Source organism: Merops nubicus, unplaced genomic scaffold (assembly GCF_000691845.1).
Source record: "Merops nubicus isolate BGI_N331 unplaced genomic scaffold, ASM69184v1 scaffold49190, whole genome shotgun sequence".
In the NCBI taxonomy this organism is placed as follows: domain Eukaryota; kingdom Metazoa; phylum Chordata; class Aves; order Coraciiformes; family Meropidae; genus Merops; species Merops nubicus.
The window spans coordinates 15,923-42,669 of NW_008581829.1; the positions used below are offsets into that span (position 1 = coordinate 15,923).

The 26,747-nt window shown below is 40.0% G+C and overlaps 1 protein-coding gene across 1 annotated transcript; it reads right to left on the reverse strand.

Moving 5' to 3' along the window:
- Positions 1 to 221: 221 nt before the first annotated feature.
- On the reverse strand, positions 222 to 25,729 carry YWHAZ (tyrosine 3-monooxygenase/tryptophan 5-monooxygenase activation protein, zeta). The gene is made up of 5 exons (XM_008935608.1): positions 25,223 to 25,729; positions 8,557 to 8,680; positions 4,769 to 4,932; positions 4,583 to 4,678; positions 222 to 1,280 (listed from the first exon to the last, which is right to left on the reverse strand). Exons 1-5 carry the CDS (start codon positions 25,514 to 25,516, stop codon positions 1,221 to 1,223), a joined length of 738 nt encoding a protein of 245 aa, XP_008933856.1. The 5' UTR covers positions 25,517 to 25,729; the 3' UTR covers positions 222 to 1,220.
- Between the last annotated feature and the right edge of the window lie 1,018 nt (positions 25,730 to 26,747).

The following is a 26,747-nucleotide window of genomic DNA, read 5'->3' on the forward strand; positions in this document are numbered from 1 at the left end:
GGAAACAGAGTCAGAAAGCTGTAGGCATCTAAAAGTTGTAAACTTATTAGAGCAATCTTAAAATCAGATATGAAGTATTTCATCCTGACTTCCCCAAAACTAAATGCCTAAATGTGTACTAAGATTTCCATCATAAAAATAATTCCACGTTGAATGCATGTATAATACTGCGACTATTCTAAAAGGTGTGGTAAGAGATGACATGAAATCTACACCAAAGGTAGTTGAAAAGTCCATTCATAAAACTTTTATTCCACTTACATCAACTTAATACACATGTTCTGAACAGTTATGCTTGGATTGTTCATGAAAATTTCGTAAGACATTAAACAAAGCTAGCCATCATCTCAAGTTATTTCCCTGTTAACTATTTTTACAGCACATGCATGTTAGGCAAGTATCAAAAAAAAAAATCACAAAAGCAAAAAACCTAAAAAAGTTAAATACATGGGTTTTTGTTTTACTGCTGTGCTCGATATACAGTGTCATTATGGATATCAAGCAATTCATTTTTTACTGCATCTTTACTTGTACATTTGTTCGTAGGTTGCTTAAACCATTTAAATACAAATAAAATGTGTAGCAAAAATAATGAAAGCAACAGCAGGTAACTTTACAAATAATGGAATGTGAACCGTTTCTCTGTCCTTCTCTAGAGAAAGCTGACTGGGTTATCAAACTGTCTTAAGGAACACTTCAGCTGCAATCAAAGATGTACACTTGATCGGTATGTTCCACAGATCTCACAGGTTGGCTTGACATGCAATATCTGTGGGACATCAGTTTGCTCACAGCCAGGTGTGCTGCAGCTCAGACCCTCACGCTCACGACACCTGTGGCTGCAACCAATGATCCCTTTTCTCCATCGTGACAGACCAATATGCAAGCAGTCGTCTTCGCCTGACATAGAAAGCTGTTTTAACACTGGCCTTGTGGGAAGCCACAATGTACCAAAAGTACTATGCCAAACATGTAAAACTTGTATAAAAATTTCACAACCCTATATTGGCCACCTTGGATGAAAACAGATAAATTCCCCAAATGTTAACTGGCTCTATTCCCCTAATATTAAACAAAACCACATGGGAAATATAGAAATCCAAATAGAAGTAACATAAACCTGTCAAATCGTAAACAAAAACTATTTGTGGGACAGCATGGATGACAAATGGTCTACTGTGTGAATTTCAGAATGAGGCAGATGGAAGTTGGAAGGCTGGTTAATTCTCCCCTCCTTCTCCTGCTTCAGCTTCATCTCCTTGGGTATCCGATGTCCACAACTGTTTGGGGAAGAAAACGGTGAAATATGCTTAAGATATTGACAATTATTATTAACTAATAATTAAGAAGGAATTATTAGAAAGCAAGCCTGCTTCTCAAGTAATGATTTTGTAAGAGGTCCTAACTAAGTGCCGGGGGGGGGGGGGGGGGGAAGAAAGAACACATTAACATAAATGTATTTCTTGGCTATTAGAAAATGGAAATCTAGTCCTAGGTGACCCAACTGAGGAAGTTTATGAATAGTCAAAACCAAAGCCTCAAATCCACAAGGCTCACTAAAATATGATTACAAGCAGGCAAGGGTCAGACCTGCAGAAGAGATACACAAGCATGAGGAACGACATTTGGTTTCCTGTGGACTTGTACACCACCTCCTCAGGTGAGCTTCAGACAGCTTCTTGAAAGAAAAGCTTCAGTAAAGGTCTCTCTCCACATCCAGCATTATAGTGATGCCCTCAGAACAAGCACCTCAAGTTCCGAGTTTTTTTTTGGTTTTATTTTGTTAAACAAACAACAAGCCCACAAAAAAAAAGACCCAAAAACCTCCATTTCACCAAATTCTCTATCCCTTGGCTCTATTTACTCAGTTATGCTCATCTTTAGCAACTTTTAGAACACACAGCTTCCAAACCCAGAGGGCAAGGCGAGGAGGGAAGAAAAATCAGGCTAAACATGCAGTATGCACAAAATCTTATTTTCAGCTCCATAAAATCATACAAAGAAGCCATACATCAAGTACCAACTGAGGAAACTAAGCACCAGTTCCAGAGCAACACCCAGGACAAAGGAATTATTTTGTGAACCAAGTATTTTGCCACACTGTCTGCTTCCAAACTATTACCAGCCCAGTGTGATTTGTGATCTCTCACTTGATGGAGTTACAGCAACATTAACCGAATCCTTCACACTCTATAGCATAAGGTGGTAAAACCTAAGGACAACTCTCTACCTACAATGTTATACCACTAAAGGTCTCACAACATGGGTTTCTTGTGAGAAAAAAACCCCAATAAATTAAAAAATGCCGATCATCATCGTAAACTTTTTATCCTTTCCAGGACTACAAGACAACAGAGAAACCTGCACAAGACCAGTAGCCTTCTTGCTCTGAACATTCCATGGTATCTGCACTAAATGTTCCTTGCTGAAGGCATTAAGCAACAAGTTATTTTACTGGAGACCACAGCACACTACTCTGTTTCTAGCCCCTGCACTACACTCAACATTCTGTTATTATAATACTACATCAGTCTCAATTTCAGTGCTATTCTTGTAAGAAAAGTTAGTAAAGAACAGTTTTATCAGAATTTTGTCAGAGGCTTCTACCCTAAATCCTCACCTCTAGAGTATCTACAGGTATGTATACACGTGTACATATATACACACACAAGTGCCCCCCCCCCCTTTATTCATTCAATAAAAAGGGCCTGACTGCTATGAAAGGAGGATTACCAACTGAGAGCAGTTTAAAAAACCTTATGGGGAAGTCGTCTTTTTTTTTTTTAAATTTGAGAAAACAAACCAATTTCATAACAGAGCAAAGGCAACAACATCTATCCATCCCGGCAAAATGGATTTTGACTTGGTATGTGAAACAACCCTAGAAACACTTTTCTGCCTTCAGAAACCTGCTGAGAAGGAGCACAGACTCTTCTTCAGCCATACAAGACTGAAAAAAAAACCCAACAACTGAAGAAACTGCTCCTGCACATAACTTACCAAGCTCTATCACTATCAAAAGCCTCCTCAGATTGTAACCGACTTGCAGCAAAAGGGACCTTTCTTACATTTATGAAAAACTCATTGCAGTCTTTGTCAGTCACACATATCAAAAATTATTTTCTACCTCAAGAAGTTGTAGCAAAACAGGATCAATGCCCTCACACAAGTCATGTAAGCACTTAAAGCAAGACAACATTCAGGAGTATGGAATCCTGCAGCTGTCTACAGCTTTCTGCCTTAAAATGGAAAGCTCACATCAATTATCAGGCCTACTACCATAATTCACACACTGGTAGCTCAGTCCAACTTCTCTTTTATGAAAATTTGCTTTCCAACTGCTATAGCAAGCTTTACATTATTTTTACTGGGAAGCTGGCAATAAAAGTCAGCTTCTATTCTCTATTTCAATCCCACTCATTCAGAGGAGAGCTCTTAAGCAATCTCACCCAAGGGGACAGAACACACAGACACTGAGCGACGCCAACCCTGTATCTGTCTCCATTACAGAGGTTGAGAAATCTCTTCCACTTGTTTTGTAAGCAACAGCTGGAACAATCACAAGTAGTTTTTTCAGCAGTATTAAGCTGCCAGCTGCCATTCCAGTGGAAAAGGTTCCAAGGAACATGGAAATAAAGTGTCAGAAACAAAAGGAGAAAATATGGCAACTCCAATTTTATACCACTGTACAACTTTACTCCTAGTCTCATTAAAAAAAAAATTCCAACTATTTTATAAGTGTCTCCTATGTCAGATGCACAGAATGTGAACAAGGGGCTACATCTGGCAACAAGAGGTGCTTCTTAATATTTTTTTCAGTTCTTGCTTGCAGCTCTCCCTCTCACGAGGACTGGGGATTGAACTGTGCCATTAATTATACTATCGCATGTTTGCTTACAGTTACTGTTGCATTGGCTTTAGATGTTTATCTCTGCCTGATTTAAAGTCAAAGTAGGTTTAAAAAAAAACCAACCCGCACAAGATGAAGATTCTGATTACTCTGACACAACAACACAATCTTGATCCGTATCTTACACCACAGACAGCTACAAGTCCATGAAAAAAAAAGAATTAAGGCTGTTGTGGCAATAGCCTGGCTAGCACTGATTCCAGTTTCAGCTTTATCAAAATTAAAACCAACCTCTCTCTCCCCCAGACAACAGGTCCTTAAGCTTTGCTTGCATTTTTCATGTAGGACCTATTTCTTGCACACTTACACAGAATAAGCTATACAAAATTTTATGTAAGTTTTGCATAGGCAAGTGACTGTATTCTCAAATGATGTTTAACAAAAGGTAACAGAGCTTTGCTAGTCACAGTCCAAACTACATCACTTAAACATGCTAAATTCCTTGAATAAAAAAAAGTGGTCAATTTGTCATCTGTCAGAACACCATGTTAATTAGCATGCAGACAAAAAAAGGTTAGGCAGGAGAAAGAGGCAGCTCAGAAATATGATGTATTGTAAACCCATCTGTAAGTAACGGACAGACACAGCTCCACAGCTAATGAACAGGGCACCTCCGAGTGCCACAAAGGCCAATGCTGTTACCAAAAATACGCAAACTTGAATGATACTCACTGTCAAGTTGTCTCTCAGTAACTGCATTATTAGCGTGCTGTCTTTGTATGACTCTTCACTTAATGTGTCAAGCTCAGCAATTGCTTCATCAAAAGCCTGGTGTTATAAAAACAAACAACTCCATTGGTCATGTGAAAAAAGGTTATGGAAATAATTTAAATGTCATTTTCCTCCCCTTAGACCTACCGTTTTTGCAAGGGAACAGGCTTTCTCCGGGGAGTTGAGAATCTCATAGTAAAACACAGAGAAGTTCAGAGCCAGACCTAATCTGATAGGATGTGTTGGCTGCATCTCCTTTTTACTGATTTCAAAAGCTTCTTGATACGCTTGTTGTGATTGCTCCACTATCCCTTTGGGGAAAAAAAAAAAAAAAAAGACAAAACCCACCAGTAAGGAACTCACACACTGCATTCAGACGTACAATCAGGACTGTGTTCACGCTTGCATGAACAAAGCATGTTACAAGTGAGTGCCTGTGAATGACCACTTTACCTAACAAGTCACTGCTTTATCAAGATTTTACGAAATAACTTTTTTTGATTATTAAAAAAGGAAATTGTCATTGATCAAATCACCAGTTTGAGTCTCTCCCTGTCACTACTTGTATTTACAAGTGTTTGCAGCAATTTTGTAGCACTTAAGGAACACACAAAGGTAAAAACTCAAAGGTTTAACTACACGCAGGTTTGGTACAGCACCACAATTTCAACTGTCTTTAAACACTGCAAAGCATAACAGATCCACATTTTAGTCAACGAAACACTGATGACCTTGGCTTATCATGCTGAATCCTGTCAGTAATAGTCATCTATGAATTTTCACCCAAATTGCTTGGCAAAAATAGTGTGGCATACACATCAATCTGAATTAAATACTTATTTTTTAAAAAGCTTCCAGAATAGTTCCATTTCCAATGCAGACATGGAAAGCACTTTTACTGAACTGTAAAGTTCTAGTACCTATAAATTTTGAAGGGTGAAAAATAAAAATAAAAAAAGAGTCCAATTGTTTAAGAGATTAACCTTCTGCCGTTCCTTTAACTGGTTCAATTGTACAAGTTATAAACGCCTGGCAGAAAAAAATAGCTATACTGTGTATTCAAGACTGAAGAACTCAACAGTTTCCATTCTCACTGAACACACTCGAATTTAGGAGCAGACTATGCCTGCACAAGTCAGAGATCATGGCCCAACACAGCCCACAGGCTGGACTATGCCCTTGACTGCAGGAGGCAAGAGACAGACACAAAGGGACCATTGTTCCTGAACTCTCCAAGACTGTTAATACCATCTGAGAAGGTGGGTGGGAAGTCATTCTGTTCAGATGCAAAAGATCTCCAAACCTAACATTTCTGGATCAAACTAGAAATGCATCCAGCATGACCTCCGCAAGAGCACCAGCCACGCATATTGAAAAATAAAAGAATTTTAGGTTAAGGACTCAAAAATATATCACCATCTAAGTACTCAAAGTCTGAGAATAACTGAAAAGTAATACTCAGGTTCTCTATGCAATCTCTATGTAATCACCTTTATGGAATCAGAAAAATGAAAGCTTCACATGTCCTCTTCAGGGTGGAAAAGAGAGGACACTCACTGCACAATTACTCAACACTTCACCCTCTCTACACTCATCACTAGTAATGGAGTTCTTCAGAATAATCAGACCACTGCATAATACTTTGAAAGAGACCAGAAGTTGCTACATCACAGTCGATAAGAACCAGGTCTACTTGTAAGTTAAATTTAGAAATAGTAAGTGGTTTACTCTTCCCATACTGGAAAAGCCTTAGAAAAGGGCAGTGTTTATGAAAAGCAAAACAAGCAGCATGAAAAACAGTAACTGCAAAGAATGATGCTAAGCATTTTCTTAATAATTTATCTTTAACATAGATAAGGAAAAAAAAAATTTTTTCTTCATATCTGAGGAAAAGACAGTTACCTTTTGAGCAGTGATTTTGGGAACGGTGCAAAATTTGATGTATTCTGTTAAATTTTTCAGTCAACCAGTATTAAAAATTTGCAAGATTTTAAACCTTGAATTCTTTAGAAAGCATTGTACGGTTCAAGACTGAAATAGTAGGATGAGGTACATGCCTGGTATTTCTGTCCACTAGACTGCCGTAAGAAAACTCCAATAGATAAAATAAATCTGGTTTATGAAGATAAAAATACAATTCCTGGAGTTGGGAGCTTTATACTGGTGCCATATTTACTGCAAAAGGCTAAAAGAATACTGTCCAACTAAACAGCCACCATTTCCTAAACAATAATTATCAACTGCTCCTCTTCAAGGTCACAGATGGTTTACAGGAAAAGCCTGTGAGATGAAACACTTGGAGAGCATGGATGTTTAAAAAAAAAATTCTTCAGTTTATGAGCCACAGAAACTATGAGCTAGACTGGCTTTCAGAATTTTGTCTTCACCTGGAAACCCACTAACTGCTCAGCCAGGAGACTGGGTTAAACAAAAATGAATTTCAAAATCACTTTAAACAAAAGATTTTCAGCCTAATTTTAGAGCCTGCAACTTGATCCCCAACTAAAAAAAACCCCAAACTTTGGGACTCAAACCACTGTAACTTCCATGTACATGAAAACAGATTACTGAAAGAAAAATACAATTGCTCTCTATAAAGTAGCAGGCCTGAAGTGCTGGTTACAGGTGCAGTTCTGCCGTCACCAGGACAGGGGCAGTCTGCACGCAGCAAGCCTCAGCCGTCAAATCAAGCCCTGTTATACCAACTCTAAGTATCTTTATGGAACTCCCTATTCTTCAACATACTGGGGAAACTGGGCTACCCTATGTAAAGTGGATTTAACACATCTACCACACACCTATGGCAGAGACATCTATCCTCTTGAAATTATTCAAGTCCGTTTCCCCTCCATACCAAACCAGCCTGGTTTCGGTGACATTGTGCAGGTTTCTTTCTGTATCATACTGGGAGAGCTTTATTAGCTTGAGGCCAGCACAGGGTCACAGGGGCACCACAGGTTCCACAGCACTGCAAGGAACCTAACAAGTCCTGCAATAGGGCAGAACGCTACCAAGCATTAGCCACACAGCTGAACACTTCTACCCCAAACCAGAACACCAAGCACCCCATATTTCTGCAGACAAGAAAACAGCTTAGGGCTGGCAGAAGTTACCAGTCTGAGCTCTGATCAAGTGCATTGCTCTCTAGGGCACTCTGCCCATCCTAAACTGGCTCCAGAAAACAGCTTAGCACTGTTTGCAATGAACTGTATCTAAACATGATGGATCATTCTGAATTGAAGGTGACTCTGCATGGAGTCCGTATGTTGTCAGGATGTCTCTTCAAATGCAGCAGTTAAGCCATCTAATGTATTAAGTGCCTTGTATTAACTTTCCTAATTAAATTTAGGGCAAGGCAACTTACCTGCAGTTATGAACAAGCTGCTTACATGAAGAGACAAGAAACTTGAGGAAATAAAAAAAATTCGGGCATTAAACTACCATGATTATGGAAGAAGTTTTCCTAAGAGTAAGGTTAGTTTTACTGATCTTTCTTCTCCAGGTACTTTCTAGTCTTTTTGCTCACTGAACCTATGCAGAATTTCTGTATCCTGAAGAAATGCAGGAGAAATAGCATAAGACTTCAAAAAGCTAAGAACACTGCCTACAAAGAGGTAAAAACCCAATGCTCAGCCAGGCAGAAGATGCATGAACCTGTACTGCAGTAATAGAACAGATGCATGCATGCCTAAATTTGAGCTGATTTCAAGATTTCGTGACTGAACATCTGTTCCCTGCTTCAAAAGGTAGAGCTAGATGGAAATTCATATCTCATTTGAATGCAAACAATATGATTTTTCTTCAAAGAACAGGAAGCATATTACTAAAGACTTTTAAAACCAAGTCAGAATTATTCTAAAATGAAAAGTCGTGTCACTGTCTCACCAAAACCAAACTCAACTGACAATATTTAGCCACAAGCTGACATACAATACCTTTCTTGTCATCTCCAGCAGCAACCTCAGCCAAGTAACGGTAGTAGTCTCCTTTCATTTTCAAATAGAAAACTTTACTTTCTGCTTGCGAAGCATTGGGGATCAAGAACTTTTCCAACAGAGACTAAAAGAGAAACAAAGAACACAGTGTTTTGAACATACATACTTCTACAGCGTGCTGAACCAACAGTTCAATTATACTACAATCTATTTCAAAGTCAAGGCAGCTTTACTTCTTGCCTATTTTCTTCATATCCTACATAACATATTCAGCTACAGAGAACGTGTCTTGGATCACAATTCTAGGTACAAAATGGAATGCTGCAGGCTGTGGCTCAATGGCGAGAAGGCGGCTGTGTTCATTTAGCAGATGAGTCTTGGACTCAAAAATCTTACATACATAGGCAGTAAATAAGCCTCATTAACACAGCTCCCATTAAGTGGAACACGGTACTGGCTTTGACAGCAAAAAACCTGCAAGGTGAAGCTGTATTCTTGCATTTCCAGACAGCTGCCAATCTGACAGCCAGCTCTGTAGCACTGCAAAGGATCCTCCACTGGACTTTATGTGCTGCCTTAGCAGGTGTTTCCCGTATCTTCCAAAGCAAAGTAGCTCTCTGGAGTCACTCCATCAAATCCTCCCTGTGGGCTGCCAGTTAAGACCAGGTTTTTCTAGATTATTCTAAACCGCTTATTAAATTAACATAGCCAGATCCCAGCTGAGGCAGTCATGTAATTTAGCAAGAGAACTATTATGATGAAAAGAAAAAAGGTAAAAAAAAAAAAAAATCAGTAGCTCAAACACGTTCAGTTAAATTAAGGTACAAACTTGTCAAACTTCTTGATACTGAGTGCTTTAAGTCAGACTTTGAAAGAAAAGCTAGTTATTTAAAAGCTACAAAAGAGTACAGGAGTGCTCTTGAATACTCAAAATTAAATCAGAGCTGTTACATATACTTTGCTATGTAACAATAACACTTTCTTAAAAGAGGTCTTAGTAAGAATTTTTGGGGGTCTTTTTTCCCCCCTGCAAACGAGGTGACAGACATTTCAGTTCTGACTCAGTGTTTTTAGCTCATATTTCCAATGACACCACAGAAATGTACAATCTAACTCGGTTTCAACCCAAAGAACAATGACACTTTACAGTGCTCTGCTCTAGATAGCACCCTGCTGATTGAGCATCTTACAGGATGTTCTCCTGGGATAGGTTCACCCTGAATATGTGAGACTGGAACCACCACACCGTGACACAAGCACCCACCCCTGGCACCTGCTCTGCTTAACAGGCCAAGTGACATACAGCTACAGAAAAACTAACTCACAGAAAAAGAAAGAACAGTGAACAGGTTTGGCTGGTTGGCACTTTTTAATTTGTAACTGAAGTTCTGCAAATTCATTTATATAGTCATGAATATTTAGCTTGGTAGACTCAACCTTGTGTGAAACTCTTCAAAATGAAGTGACCTATTATGGCATCTCTCCCTCATTTCTATCTCAGCAGACAGCGTAGGTATTTATTCCATCATCTTTAATATGAGGTATTCGCAGTATTACAGGGGCTGGTATATAGCTTCATTTTGTAACCACACAGGGAGACAGTGAAAAACACTGTCCCCTCACTTCCCATCTGAAGGACAGCAGAGACAATCCTCTGGCAACCAAGGGAACGCAACACAAGCAAGCTGGTGGCAGAGGTATTTTTATGGAGCCAGTCAAACTGGCTGCCAACGTGCCTCATGCCAAAGGCACCCTTCTGGAAGGCGTACCACTACGTGAGGAGAAGGGTTTAGAGCCACCTCTGCCCTGGGGCAGGTGGAAGGAAGCAGGAGGACACAAGGTACACGGGTCATGCACCTCAACTCTCCGACTACTTGCGCACTCTGTTCTCACCAGCAGACAACTTCCAGATCCACAGCTATGAAATTTTTCATGGGTGCCAAGAAACTCTGACTTCAATGACAACTGAAGGTTACCAGCTACTGAGAGTAAGGCTCCTCATTAGTTTTTCTCTGTAGGAACTGCAATTAAGTCAGGTGTGTCAGTCTGCACCTACCCTTCTGGCACCACGGGGAGTTGCCCTCCTTCTGTACCCTCCATTAATTGGTCAGATGAAACTATTTTCAGTGATTCTAGAAACAGATATTATTCATCACCCATATAGAAGGTGGCTCGATTAAAAAGTACAGTTCTGATCACTCCCATAGCAGAAGTCAAAGTTCCAGAAAAACTTCACTTAGGTCACAAATGAGGTAAGGGTGTTTGCCAACACCTAACTGAATGGGTGAACTGCACCAGCAAACAGAGGAGAGAGCCTACCACTTGAGAAAGTCTTCTTAATCAGATAGATACTAGTAGGGCAACAGCAGCTTGGAGAGCACATACATCTTGTATTGAAAAAATCTAATTTAGAAGACTGATGAACTAAGACAATCCCTTTGAATAGCTATTTATAGAATGTAGCTAATGCAAAGAAGCTCTGACTCCAAGGCTGCACCAGTAGCTTGCTCACATCTAGATAAAAGAGACTATTCTACAAAAACAACACTGAAGACTGGTAGGCCATGTATCTTTGGGAAAATTTTATTTATGCTGAATACTTCATAAGCAGCAATAATAAAACCTGAAAGCAGATTAACATTTAAAAGCTAACGTGAAATCACTGCAAGGAGATCTCACCTCTATTGTTTATCCAATACTATATATTCAGTTTCTCCTGTTTGTACCAATCTTTTTATTTCGAGATGTATTTTCTTATACTTTTTGCATAAGCAACACAAACCACTCCTTTGAAATCAGCCTGAAGATTCAGAGCACACTGACTTACCCTAGAGAGTGGCTGTGAGAGCTGCTGCCTGCATGGCAGTGGTGTGGCTACAGAAAGCCATACAGATGAGACCAGTAAGACTACCGACCTTTGAGAGTTCAGTCACAGGAGAGAACACAAGATGTTAGGCATAACCAGTCTAACACTTATCTGCTAACACATCTGCTTATGGGAAGTACTGTTCCTTTTTTTTTTTTTTAAGATTCATAGCAAGGCTTTTCTGGGGGATACATTTTTTTCCACAGGGAGGAATATGTTGATATTTAAGTTCTATCGATGGGTTGTTTGTCCAAACCAGAAGAAACGGCACTTACAGCACCTCAATCATAATTTCATAGAAACAGTTTAAAAAAAAAAAAAAACAACAAAAAACAAAACAACAGAACACCACTCCCTGCCCCCCAAACCCCAACTACTCAGCTGTAATTGTCAGAGCTTTTAACTTAGGGCAAAACTTTAACTGATGTGAAACAAACTGTACTACTGTCATTAATCAAGCAGATGTAGCAGCATCTTAGAACACTCTTCAGCCAAAACCTGTAACAGCTCCTACAAGTGCCTTTCATAACAAAGTCATACACAGACTTTCCAGAAAGACTTAATGGAAAATGATTACTTTAAAAAAAAAAAAAGCAAGCATGTTCTAAATGTTAGTGTCTACTCTTACAAATATGCTGGCTGTTAAAAAAAATAAAAATCAGGCTTCAACACTTCAAACCTGCAGTTGTGATTATGATGCAAGTTAACAGCTTTCTGGTACTCTGGACCAGGAGAGACAGCACATTAAAACTTGGGAGATGCCAGCTACGCTCACATACACCATGGAGAAGAATCTCTTAAATTTGGTACAATCCCCCAAGTATGCACTACAGAAGTCTTGGTCTCCAAAGACATAACAGAGGCTGCATGCTCACAACTTTATTATTCTACTGGTGAACTTCAATCCCAGCTTACTTTAAACACTGAACTTGAAAGAGATTCCCTTTCTTCATTCTTACACAATCTTTTTTTCCCCCCCCTCCCAGAGCAGGATGCAGTCAACAGGCTACAAGACCAAGTACAATGCATTTTGAACCATTCTGATGAAAGGTCCTAAGGACTAATTTCTGTGGTTTTGCAAGATAAAGTCTAAGAAACGAGTTATGAGACTCAGTCAGGAGTGTGATGGAAGTGTAACAACTATAGTGATTTTGTGTAACAAAAAAAAACCCTCACAGCACACAACTTTCTACAAAAAGGCTGCCTGCTTCTTGCTGCAAGCAGACATGCTTCAGTTTGTCAAGTTGTGGTGAGAGCTTCAGTTTAGGACAGGAAGCCCAGAAGGACTTGATTAGTCCTTTCCTCATACTTGAAGCCTAAAACTAGCCTTCTTTTTGAAGCATTTGCATGCATCTTTGGCAAATTACTTGTAAGGGCGAAAACACTATTCCCAAATTCATCATAAGCAGCACTAAAATCAGTGCCTCAGTTTTACGTTGTTGCTTACAGTTCTGTACTTCCCTTTATTAAAGGCTCAGTCTCAGTACGTGTTACTGCCTGGGAACTTAGATAATTATTAATGTACTCGAGGACTGCATCAACAGCTCAATTTTCTATTTAAGACATTTCCCTCCTGACAAACGGCTTGCACGAATAAAATCACCAGATTTTAGAAAAATATAGTTGTAAGTGAGCAGGTAATGTATAGTTAAAGTATTAAGAACAGGGAATTTTTTTTTTTTCGATACCAAAAATCAATTATTAAGATACACCTTGAGTAAAAACTCTAGAACTATAGGATAAAAACAAAGAACCAAGATGAAGAATGGCAAAAATCCAGAAAAATACACTGATAAAAGTTAGCTAATTTCAACAGTATCAGTTCTGCTCAAAGCTAACAAGGCAGGCCATTCATTTTCATGCAGTACTGAAAGTCACCTGATGTAGTTATGACATTACTTCTAGTTCTTAAGCTAAATTACACAGGAGAATTAGCTGAACTTTCATTCGTCATCCATTTGTGGTAGATGGCATACGGATGAACAAGACAGGGAAGAAATCAGTTTTTTAAATTCATGAAAGACAGGAAAGAAACATCGTATCTTTAAGTTCAGCCTGAAAACTTCTTACTTGGATGTTTCACACTAACTGGCATTGGCATGATATTTTCATGATGTAAGCGGCATGCCCCTGTCTTTCTTCAAGCCACTACAAGAACATGGGAAGGACTGTATAGGCCGACAGGACTTTTCTGCCTACTGACTTACCTGCAACACTACCAAAAAGAGGATGCCATTAGAAAAATACATCAAGGAAGTTAAGAAAAAAAAAAAACAAACACACCATGCTTCTGTTAGCCTCCATCTGTGCCTAGGGACTTCTTGAGCCAGATGTGGTGTCTCCGAACATAGTAACCTTCAACAGGCTTCTCATCCACATTTCACACACTTGTCCAAACTCCCCTTACATAAACATAACAGTAATATCTACAATGCACTATGGAGAAGAAGCTGGAGATACCCGACTACCTGCACATGAGAAAGTGTTACTTATATCTTAAACCTACTTCCCCATTTCATTAAAAAAAGTTTAGCTTATAAAGCCACTGCTACTCAAGTTTGCATTTCTTTTAGAAGACTAGACCCTTCAAACTGGAAGAGGGTAGATTTAGATTAGAAATTAGGACTAAGTTTTTTTCACTCTGAGGGTGGTGACACACTGGAACGGGTTGCCTGGGGAAGCTGTGGATGCTCCATCACTGGATGCGTTCAAGACCAGGCTGGATGAGGCTTTGAGCAGCTTGGTCTAATGGAAGGTGTCCCTGCCCATATTGGAACTGGATGACCTTGAAGGTTCCTTCCAACCCAAACCATTTTATGACTACTGGGTAACCTCAGACTATTTGAAAAGTTCCAGTAACACTTCTGAATAGGAATCAAAAAGCCCTGCTGCACTTTCAAACCATTCAGGTTATCTACTTTGTTCTCTACAAAGGAAGGTGAGCAGGGGAGGAGGGAAAGGAAAACAAGAAAGATGTGATGGATATTCAGAAAAAGGACATCCAGCTGAAGCACTGTGTTAGAACAAGCGAGAAGATTACCATCTACTGATTCTTAAGATTCAGCTATCCAGATGCATCAACATACACTGACCAACTGTAATTCAGAGAGAACTAAGCTCCCCTTGTGTCCCAACGCTCCTAGGGCAACAAGCAGGAGACATAAAACTACCCAGACTACAGTTAGAACGCTGACTTGTTGTTTTCCAATTACCTGCACAGCTGCACACGAGTCTCTGAAAGAATTACACATATAAAGTATCAGTTGTATTTAGGTAAACATTCAAAATATTGACGCAAATTGGTGTTTTCAGATGTACCTGGTTTCTGGTGGAGCCAGCACAGTAACTGTAGCACACCTCTGTTAAGCTATTCTCTTATAGACTTCGGTGTTGATGACACAGTTGTTAAAGTAGGCCAACTGTGTTGGACAAAAGTTCAAGACACCTACCACTCCCATAAAAAGCTAGCAAGTGATTTTCCAGGCATGTGTTTTCTGCCTTACAATCAGTTAGGAAAATTACTTGGGCTATAAACAACACATGCAATTAGCTGTGCTGCACAGATTGGTGCACACAGTACAAAGGGTTTAACCAAACCATTTGTGGTCAGTAGAAATTTTATTTACATGTGTCTAGCCGAATTGTTGGAGGAAAATGCCAAATATTTGTATTTCTAAGGAGAATATTTATAGATAATCCTTTCTCAAATGCAGGCTTTTTTGAGAGAGGCTTATTATACTGCTTCTGATTACAGTTTTATCCAGAGCTCAGCATCAGGGCTCTGCAACTGCTGCCTAATGGGTGACCTCAAATCCTCTTGGGGGATACCCAAAAGGGCTATTCTGCTGTCAGCCTTCCACTTCAGCCAAAACCAAAACCTGTTGTTTAAAGTTAGCTACAGACTTCTATCTACTCATTTGCTCCCTAGAACAGGAATCCAAGAAAATCTGTCAACTACCAGTGGTTGCTGTGGCACTGGAGATCTCTCTGGTGAAACATCTGCTGAAGAAGCAAATAAGCCTGCTGCCTGTTCTCAGTACCAGTTCATTCTTTCTTTTCATGAAAGTGGCTGTACACACAGACAGCAGAAGTTTGAAAAAGGTGAGGAAGCTGGCTGGAAGAAATGAGGTCAGGACAATGAGCCTCAACAGGGAAGGAATTCAGAATTTGGAACAAAGGACTTTCAAGAAGTAGGGAGGAATGACTGCAGAGTTGATACACCAGTGGGACACGTGACATGTGTAGGGACACCCAGAACTGGCAAGAGCAGGAAAAGTACACATGATTAGCAGTTTTGCTGTAGTCAATCTGCTGAAGATCTAGGAAAGGAAATAATGGAGGAAGTGAGGCCCAAGTAGGAAGAAGGTAACTGAAAAAAGAACTTAAGGATTAATGGAGAAAAGGGAATCTCATATAACAAAGAATGGCAAGAAATTTTAGGGTTTTTTTGCATAAGCTAAAACAGTCTAAATCTGTTTCGCTAGAAAAGAGAACAAAAGTAGCATCATATACAGGGCAGGCAGAGGAAACCATGAAAGAAGGACACCCGGAAGATCATCTTCCCACTGACGTGTACGACGGGGGAGAGAACCAAGTCAGTAGGAAGTAGGTGTAGGTACTAACACAGGCACAGGGTGCTAAGAGGGAAGACATGGCACTTATGGACAGACACCACCAGTCTGCATGAAAAGGATGGGAACAAGGCAGTGAGGAGTAGCATCTCAGCTCACACTTTTACAGCCATACACATAGCTCTGCTTGCAGATCTACCCTCCCCAACTTAGTCTATTGTGCCCTTTACTAGCTTGCTCCTCTACCGCTGCTTTCTAATTAGCATTTATGGCAAGGGAAGCAAATCTGCTTCATATTGGGATATACTCTGAGATTATTCAAAAAAGTTTTAAAGCCCTTCATGCCAAACATCACAGGTTTTTACCAAAGTATGTTTAACAAACACACAATAGTGAAGGAATCAAACTATGAAGCACAGGCAAAAACACCTCTCCAGTTGAGTAACCAACTCTTGAGAAAACCCATACAAAATGCAGGAGCAAATAAGACACTTCATAGAAAGAGAATTGAGATTAGCGTACTTCATTTGTTGAAGCATTGCTATAGACATTAATACACAAAACAGTCTTCACCGAGGAGCAAAGCCAATATGCAATTTTAACTTTTTTTTTTCCCCCATCACCTTACTGATTTTTTTTCCTTGAATATTGGGCACTTGCAACAAAACAGAATGGTGCCAAATGCATCTATCATTTTTTGAAGAAACAGAACATCTGAGAAACTTTGAGATATCATATTGAAATCAACTGAGCTGGATGAGAACTTCTGCTGGACAGGAAGGTCTAAGTGACAGTTACTATGGCCACACTCTGAATCAGAACATATTCTAGCTGTCCTAATCTAGAGTTTTGGTCTCTGAAGAAATATTACTAAAGACCTCCATAAACATAGAATCATAGGGGTTAGAAGGGACCTCGAAAGATCATCTAGTCCAACCCCCCTGTCAGAGCAGGGTCACCTAGAGTACATCACACAGGAAGGCATCCAGGCGGGTTTTGAATGTCTCCAGTGAAGGAGACTCCACAACCTCTCTGGGCAGCCTGTTCCAGTGCTCCGTCACCCTCACAGTAAAAAAATTTTTCCTGATATTCACCTTGAACCTCCTATGCTCCAATTTGCACCCATTACCCCTTGTCCTATCACAGGTCATCACTGAAAAAAGCTTAATTCCATCTTCCTGACACTCACCCCTTACATATTTGTAAACATTGATGAGGTCACCCCTCAGTCTCCTTTTCTCCAGGCTAGAGACCCAGCTCCCTCAGCCTTTCCTCATAAGGGAGATGCTCCACTCCCCTAATCATCTCTGTAGCCCTACGCTGGACTCTCTCCAGCAGCTCCCTGTCCTTCTTGAACTGAGGGGCCCAGAACTGGACACAATATTCCAGATGCAGCCTCACCGATGCAGAATAGAGGGGGAGGAGAACCTCTCTTGAACGACTAACCACACCCTTTCTAATGCACCCCGGGATGCCACTGGCCTTCTTGGCCACTAGGGCACACTGCTGGCTCATGGTCATCCTGCTGTCTACCAGGACCCCCAGGTCCCTTTCCCCTACACAGCTCTCCAGCAGGTCAGCCCCCAACCTGTACTGGTGCATGGTGTTTCTCTTCCCCAAGTAATTAGTATATTATGTACATTATGTAACACTCTTTATCCTTGATAAGAAACAGAAGTAGGAACCATTTATCTTTAGCAGCTTGCACTCTGAGGAGACCTGAAACCTGTGGAAGTGGATGACATATCTATTAGGAGTTCATTATAGCATACAATGTTAATAAAAGCATTTTATCAGCCCATTTTGTGATGTAAGCCTGCTCTGGAGCAGGAGAATCTGATCTGTTACAGATCAGATTCCCCTGTTTGTTACCCAAATAACCACAAGGGATAACAACATCCAGGGGAAAAAAACCACCCACAACTGTCCTCTACCTCATCTGAGCTGCATTAAACCAAATGAAAAAATAAGAATCTAGTGTTCACTTCAGCAGCAGTATGACTTATTACTTCTATTTACAAGAGGGATTGCCAAACTTCTATCAGATTTAAAAAATAATAAGCAACTACACAACAGCTGACATTCCATAACAAACAAGTTTAAGAAGCAATCACAGTCTTAAGGCTCTTCAATCAACTTTAACAGCACAAGCAATCAAACTATTTCAGAATGGTGGTCAACTGCTGCATGAACAGATATCCAACTTCAGGTTCAGAAACAGGAGCTGGTGGGCCTGCCTACAGCAAGAACAAGTAAAGGAAGCACTTGAGAACACATTTCGGAAAGATGTACTTCTATCAGGTGCATTGTAACAAGACAGAAGTTTCCAGATAAAAACCAGAGATAAGGTAGTATCTGTTTATAGACTTATAAAATGATAAAGCACTAACTCTACTCGTACTCTGAATTTTCTGTTGCGCACTTATGGCTTCCACAGGCAGAGTAAAAGCTGGTACCTAAAAATGAAGTGCTTCTACTCCTTGCCTGCTAAGTGTCCAGCCAGTGAAACAAACGCACTGAGCAGCTACACAGTTACAAGCACATGCAATGAAGTTCTTGCTTCAACAGTACAGAAGGACAAGAGTATGCCACAGGTGAATAAGCTGATCAATTATTTTGCTGCTTAAAACTGTGTATCAGCAGTACCTGTATGAAGTACTTGAATACTGAAGCTTGCTGTCAAATAAAGCAAGTTCTTACCTGGATGCTTTTAACAGCATAAGCACTGTGTATTTTTTTTTTAATCAAAGTAAATTATTAAACATAAATGTAAAGTGAAATTCATACAGCAAACTACTGGTTACAGTAAAAATTTACTCTACTTCCACGTATAGGTGTGCATACACATGTGCATTATCTAATCTGTCAGAGGTAGTTGCATATTTAAACTTTTTTTTTTTCCCCATTTATGCACAGCACCGAGCTGCTTTTGTGATACATGGGTGCATTAAACACACATAACATTATGGATTCACTCCTTGTTAAGCTTTGTCAGTTCTAGCTCACCTTTGCTCATGCAGGCCAACCACCAGTAAATTATGCATGCTGGAATCTAAAATCCTTTCAAACACAAGCTGAAGTTTCATGTGTTTACAAAAAATTACATGACCAATGTAGAATAAATAAAAATCAATACACCTCATATTAAAACTGATCCATGAATGAGATTTTAATTCTTCAAGATTCAACAGTTTCTCAACAGTTTAATTTGCTTAAAAAAAAAAAAAAAGACCATTTGCTTTAAAAAAAATAAAGGAAATTGCTCTAGTTTAGGTAGTGCTTTCACTGAAGGGGGAAAAAAACCCCACCATCCACAAAAAATAACTAAAAGCTCAACAGTCAAAAAAGAAAAAACCTGAAAGGGTGAAGCTATAACCAGTAAGTGATTAAAGGATTAACAAAGTGAAATCATGAGGTTGATGCAAACTGCCTCAGCCTCCTACCTTCAATATATATGCGAACAATTATACCAGCCAAACCCTAAATGAAAAAGCTAGACTTGGAGAGTTAATCAAAAGCTTAAATCAAAATTATCCTGGGAACTTAGGAAACCCTGGCTGCATTTTGTTCCATGACATATAACAACTCACTCAGAGGAGCACCTGTGAACCAGAGGTACTTGTGGACTCTTTCACGTACGCCACCAGCACGCTACCAGTTAACATCCCGTAACATGAATTTTAACTTGAGATGACGTTCCATGTTCTGCATCCAGGTTTGTTCTCCACAGCACACAAGAGACGCGGATATCCTGAAGCAAGCCCCGTAGTGGCCAGCAGCTCCATTATGGGGCTGCAGCACAGGATGTACAAGGCACAGTGGAGAGAGCTGGGCTCCTCCAGACCGGAGAAGACCATCAGATCTTTCTGCTGTGCACAGCTGCCCAGAGGAAATGGAGCCAGATTCCTAGAGGTCTACACTAAAATGACGAGACGCAGAAGACAAGCTGGAACATGAGAAGTGCTGATTACCTATAAGGATTTCCACATCACCACCTTTTAACCATAAACATGACCAAATATTATGACAGGTTGTCCAGAGAGGTTGTGGAATCCCCACCCTTGATGATACTCAGAATTTGACCAACAAGTCCTTGAGCAATGTGATCTAACTGGATCTGTTCTGAGCAGACTTGAACTAAATGACCTTCCTTCCAACCTAAATTATTCAATCAAAACAGCTCAAAATAACAAGGACTAAGTCTTTTCAGAACAGATGCTGGGCACATAGCTCCCAGACCTCAATAAATTAACCACCACCCCTCCGTGACTGACATTCTGCAAATAAAAGCTTCTACAAACACCTGCCCTCCTTTTCTGAAAACATCAAATAAGGGACACAGATCTCAAAAACAGAAACAAAGTGCAGTCAAAAATAAGCAAGCCTGAAGGAGTGGAAGAACTAAAGTAGCAATTTTCAGTCAGAACATTGAAGTTTTTGTTAGTATCAGTATCTAAACCTTTGTAGCATATAAAGTTTAGAAGGTTGTACAAGTCACTCAAGCTTGTAACGAATCTATTCATCTTCTTGTTAGCACCATTCTATAGGTTAGCTGTGCTCCTTGACAATCAGGAGGACACACTGAGCATATGCAATGGTTGACTTCTAAAATACCATCTTGGCATGTGTATGTCAAAAAAGCACAGGGCTTCCTAGAGGACAAAGGACTAAATTTCCTCATCCTCTCATTAAACATTAGTGCAGAAACAGGTTTTATAGATGTGAACACAGTAACCTGTAAGATGCTTGCGGCCAACTAAAAAAAAAAAAAAAAGTCCCACAGTAATTTGAGTATGCTGGCAATAAATAGGCATTAATTCCATGGCATGTTCTTTAAAAAGCCGTTTAGATGCATTCGGAATGGAACCGCACTCCCTTCCCCCCAGCAAGCTGCAGCCCCATGACAGGCTGCTACACCTTCTCCTACTCCTCCCCCAAAACAATATACACAAGACAGAATCACAAACCCAGTCACTTAGTTGAGATTTAATTGCACCTTCTCTTCTCACAATTACCACTTCTAGAAAGCAAAGCATTCATAACTAGTGCAAAGAAATCTAAACAGTATGAGCACACCAGGAGTACTGTTTTACGCTTCTGAGCGTAAGTCAGGAAGAAATAACATGGCAAAGAAAGCAAAGAAGTAATCTTCTTGAGGAAGCCCTGAAAAACACCATTAACCTGCAACTTTTCTGGCAGGGAGTGAATGGGTAAAAAGCGTTGCGTGGCACCTGCGTGCAACGCAGCTAGAAAGAAGTCTTGCAACGCTACAACACTGAAGGGCGGCCAAGGTTTTAGGAAGCTCCCTAGACCTTAAGAGGAACAACCCAAACTGAAAAGAAACTACAAGCGAGTGCCTGGGCACTGCAAGCAGAGACTCACTTGAAACATGACTGTGGGGGAACTCGAGCAGGAAGAGACTGGGAACAGGGGAAGAACACTGCAACTGCTGCATACAGGACACTTTGGAGGACATGAAGCGGACTACTAGCGTATGTCCCAGCCTAGGCAATCGAGCGAAACTGCCTGGAATTACATTGATACTAAAGGGAAGCCAGACCATCCTGGTTTAGATGATTATTTTACCTTTAGGTTGTGTCAGAGAGTGCCTGAAAGCTACTAGTAGTTAGTTTAAAGCTCCTGAGAACTTCTAACATGCAAGCATTATCAGAGGTTAGCTATTCAAAGTCTTCTCTGTACTTCATAATTCTCATTAGCTGACAAATTCATCTTACTACAGACTTAATTGGAACCACTTCAGTTACAGCTCTGCTTCCCATTAACTGCAAAAAGCATTTTTAAGAAAATCCATACCTGTTAGATTAATAACCATTCTTATTATGGAAATGACAAATAAAAGATGGAAAGGTCTAAGACACTGGTAAAACTTTCTACTATAGAAAGTGAAAGGGGATGTGAAGGACACAGTTAACATGAGGAAAAGCACTTAACAAAAAGCTTAATTTCCTCTACCAACACAAAATTCATGAGGCTGGAAATTGTATATAATACTCAAGAACATTTAAGATGCTCGAGTATGGCCAGGTACTTCCTCCCCCCCATCCCGTACTGTTCTTCAAGAATTTGAAAATTCACTCTTTATTGTTACAGTACAAGGAATTTGTACTATGCAAAACAGGTCACAATGATTTATATTTACCAGCACTACCAGACCAACTCCAAATCTGAGTTGGTTGTACTACACATGAATATACTCCAGTGTATATCTGACAGAACTGGTGCTGGACCAAGAGATTTTAGGTGTCTCTTCTTCATACCACAGCACTCTGAAGCTGCAGCAAACAAGAGGACAAGTTCAGCTGTTTGTAGAGCATTAGAAATACTCCATGACAGGTTCAAGTGAGGGAAGATTTAAGAAGTGACACAGACGTACATGCTGGCTTTTCCTGCTGCAAGGTCAGTGTAAAGAAGAAAAATAAATGGTTGGACCTGACCTAGGTAACTGCTAAAATCTGTATCACTATGTCTAATAGTTATGAAGCAAGAAAAACATCCAGCAGTAATTGCTCTTATTCACTCCATAAATTCATGGGATTGCTGGGAACAGAACCCAGGCACAGTTTAGTGTAGCCTGCATCTGCTGGACTAGAGGAGCTATTTCTTCCAATCCACTAATAATTTGGTTCCAAAAAATGAGGGAAGAAAACAAGAAGCTGCAGAGGTGCCAGCTCTGGCTACATTCTGCTGGTCACAAGCACATTCTCTTAATTGGTTTCCTCCCTTTAACACTGAAGTTAGGACACCAGCCACTTCCACACTCAGCTGTGATGTAACACCCCAGGGAATTAAATATTACTTAAGAGCCTAGCAGGCAACTGAAGACAGAACAGCTCAAACAGATTCATGGTCTTAACAAAAGACAAAGTTTCTGAGCTGCTTTTGTACTGTAATCGATAAGGCTTGTGACTGAAAGCTTTGAAAGTTTGTCAACACTTCTCATGCTTCACACCAATCAAGATGTGCCAAGTCTGGTTTTTCACTTCTGGGAACAGTTACAGACTACATTATGCTGTACAAAAACTACAGAGCACCTCCTCAAAAAAAATCCCCAACCCTAGTTCTAGGTTCGCATGTGGCATTGTGTAGACTCCTGCTCATAAAAAAGCAACTAAATATGCTGCCACAATTCCTTTTTTTTCCCCGCTGTTAAAGTAAATTTATGTCAAATAAAGCAACACGGTCAGTCCTGTTGCTAGGTGAGTAAGAACGTACGTGAAAAGGATATTCAAAAAAATAGGAGTATGTTTTTAAATATTAATACAATGCTTCAATACAATTAGCAATGTCAAATGTAGCGCATGCCATCTGAATGCGTTTTTAAATCCTATCCCTTGAAATAATAATAAAAAAATAATGTTTTTTTCTTTTTAAACTTAGGTCTAAAAAGAAGTAGTTTTATGCTAATCACTACCTGTAGCATTGCTTCTTCTGGACAGTAATTTTTCCTTAATCTAATAAGAAAAATCGGACTGGCAACACTAAAGACTAGTAAGATATTAGCTTCCTCAAAGTAATACGTCAAAGAATAATAATTTATTTGAATAATATATTTAACTCATTAAACACAAAGAGAAAGTCAAGCCTGTTTTGAGATTTGCAGGACTTAGCAAGATTTCCCATCTGTGTTCCTCCCCTCTCAGACACTTTAGCTGCTGCAGCGAACTCAAAAGCTGGGGTTTTTAGTTTTTGTATGCAGTGCGCACCATAAAAGCTAGTTTCACCTCAGTCTGGTTTCTATTATCGAAAAAAAAAATAATTAACTGCAAACACCAAGTTCTTCTAAAAGGGGGTTTCTAAGCTCAGTGACTTAATTAAAATGATTTCTTAAACCCAAGCATAATTTACAGAATTTCAAATCACTCTAAACGAGAAGAAAAAATCCTCTCCTGAGGACTCTCATTAATAAAATAATTAATTTAAAAAAGAAATTTAAAAAATAATGTCACTATTTGGATCCTTGTTTTCCTGGCTTAAATAGCTGTGCTGCCATTTAACACCCCAAGAACTAGTAAATCACTTCTTTCCTATGTATAATTTCAGCATTTCCATTTTCACAGTGGAAGGTTAAGAGCTATCCTTACACAAGATAACCAAACATACGGAACTGGGTGTGTTACAAGAAGCACGGGAGCCAGCCCAAACGGGAAGCTAGGACACAGTTATCCACTCTGACTTTTACACACCCCTGGAAAACCAGTCTTCTCAAAGTGACCACAGCCCGGGTCATTCAGCCATCTTACAGAGCAAGCAAAATTTACGCTGCTCATCGATCTTCATTTTCGTCTGACATCAGATCTTCAGGCATCCACTTAGCTATTTAACACTTCCCTCGTGTCACATATCATTGTGTCACCTCCAGGTATGTGATCCTCTGTCCCATATTGGATGACACACCAGCAGGGTCCACATTCCAGTGGACAATTTTATTGCTGACAGTAACATCTGCCTCACAAGTGGCGGCAGGACTGTATATCCGTTAACCATGTGCTCGCTGAAGCACCACCTCTGCGTGTGGCTGAAAAAAAACTTGCCAGTCTGGAATAAGCATTTGGAAGAGGTTTGGATTTCATAAACCAGGCTCCTCACAAAAATACAGTCATTTGCAGGGTACACACATTTTAACGGAACTACAAGCTACAGAAAATGCCTAACTTGAACACCCTTTTAGTTTACCACTACAAATTTTCGTTTAAGAAGGTATCACAGTATTTCTACTGCCTCTTCCTGCAGACAATTTTCTGCATGGCTGAGTCATAACTAACATTACATCATCTTACCCAGGGAGGGGCACAATTTCTGTAGAGTAAGAACTACCTCTTACAACTAGAGCAGCACATTTTGCAGAAATCAAAGTGATCTAGGATAAAAATACTGCACTGAAGGGGAAGGGTGGAGGAGAAAACCCCAAACTAAACCTGTGTCTAGTTCAGTGTCAAAGAAATAGGTTGCTTTTTTTTGTAAATATTACTTTACATACAATAATGTCTCCATGTCTCCAAATTTGCTCGCAATTGCAACTATGATGAACTGGATAGAAATGATCAATACATTAGAGGGAATAATTCAGACATTTTGTAAACCCTGTCCTTCAGAAACAGCATAGGAGACCACAGATTTACTGAAAGGCCAGCAATAGTCCCAGAGGGCCCAGAACCATTCACTCTAGAACAGTAAGTAAAACCAGATCAACAGTTTCATTATTTCTCACCAGCACATCGTTGCAGATGTCTCTTAGCTCAGTCTCAATTTTCTCTCTGTATTCTCGAGCCATCTGCTGTTTTTTCTCAGCGCCTTCCGTCTTTTGTTCAATACTCGAGACGACTCTCCAGGATGACCTACGGGCTCCTACAACATTTTTATAGGCAACAGAGAGAAGATTCCTCTCTTCGTTGGACAACTCGGCTCCTTGCTCAGTCACAGACTTCATGCAACTTGCCATGTCATCGTATCTTTCAGCCTGCTCAGCCAGTTTGGCCTTCTGCACCAGCTCATTTTTATCCATGCTGATATTTCTAAAGAGGAAAAACAGCAAGGCATTATTCAGACACTGATGAAGGATAAAGGCGCTTTAACTTCACATGCAGAGCAACCATTCTCTAAGTAGCTGGGAACTGTAAGAGGTATACCCAAAATCCAGAACAAGTCGTACAAGAATTCAGTGCCCAAATACAAATAAATGGATTGAAGAGTTGAAGTCACCACTTCCTCCTGAAAAAATGTTAACTTTAAGAAGTATGTTATTGCTTTATTTCAGTAAATGCAAACAAACATATCCAAAGGTGAACAGAAAGCAAATCACTCCCATGTTTTGCATATAACTGATCCCAGTTCCTTGCCATCACTTTCTCAGGAGGCTATGTCTAAGCTGCAGCATCAACTGTAACCAATTATCAATGTAACTGATAATTATCAATGCAATCAATGTTGACTAAGAAAATATCCAATAGCGAGAGTTTCAGAGAAGACAAAGCAAAGGCTGGGCAAACAGTACCAGGCAATTCTCCCTGCCTTAACAAAATCTTACAGCTCCATGCAGACAGACCTGGCATAGGGATTTGCACATCATACCCCACACTGGATGTTACACAGTTAGAACACATCAAAGTAGTAAATTTGAAAGTGTACACCCTTCATAACCCACATCTCATCAGTACTTGAAAAAACACAACCAAAAACCCCAAGTTCTGACGAACAGAGGTACCAGTTTGGGTTTTTTATAGGTACATCAGGAAAGATTACTCCTTCCTCAATCCCCATCCTTTTATGTATCTTGACTTGACCATTTTGAAGTCCTGGCAACGTGCTTTGGCATACACCATCCTTTACAGTTCGACTAGATATTAAACTGAGAACGTACGCTTCATGTATTTCCCCATGTTCCACACACATCTTAACCTTTAACCACTAAACTTTTTGTCATTTTATATTAAGTTACCACAAACAACTGCTGCGGTATCTTCCATTTAGGAATAAATCAAGCACGTTTTAACCTTCCAGTCATCTGAAAGGGAAAGTTTGAGTAGCTCCAACCCCCAACATTGGCGCACGAACTCAGCGCTTGTAAACGTGCCTTGAAAGCTCCATCGCCCAAGTGAACATGGGGGTTAAGGAGCCATTTTAACGCAGGGTTTTGGCGACGATTATTTACCGCCCGGCGCGATCAGGCCGAGCGTGGTTTCGACGGCGGGCTACCGGGCAGCAGGCTGCCCGCGGGCTGCTACGGCAGCATCCTT

Excerpts from the sequence above, each read along its gene's own strand:
- YWHAZ (XM_008935608.1), bottom strand. The coding sequence starts at position 25,516 with ATGGATAAAAATGAGCTGGTGCAGAAGGCCAAACTGGCTGAGCAGGCT. Across the intron at positions 4,679-4,768 it reads CCTGTTCCCTTGCAAAAACG|GCTTTTGATGAAGCAATTGC; the intron begins GTAGGTCTAAGG and ends TTATAACACCAG. Across the intron at positions 1,281-4,582 it reads TACTGAGAGACAACTTGACA|TTGTGGACATCGGATACCCA; the intron begins GTGAGTATCATT and ends TTCCCCAAACAG.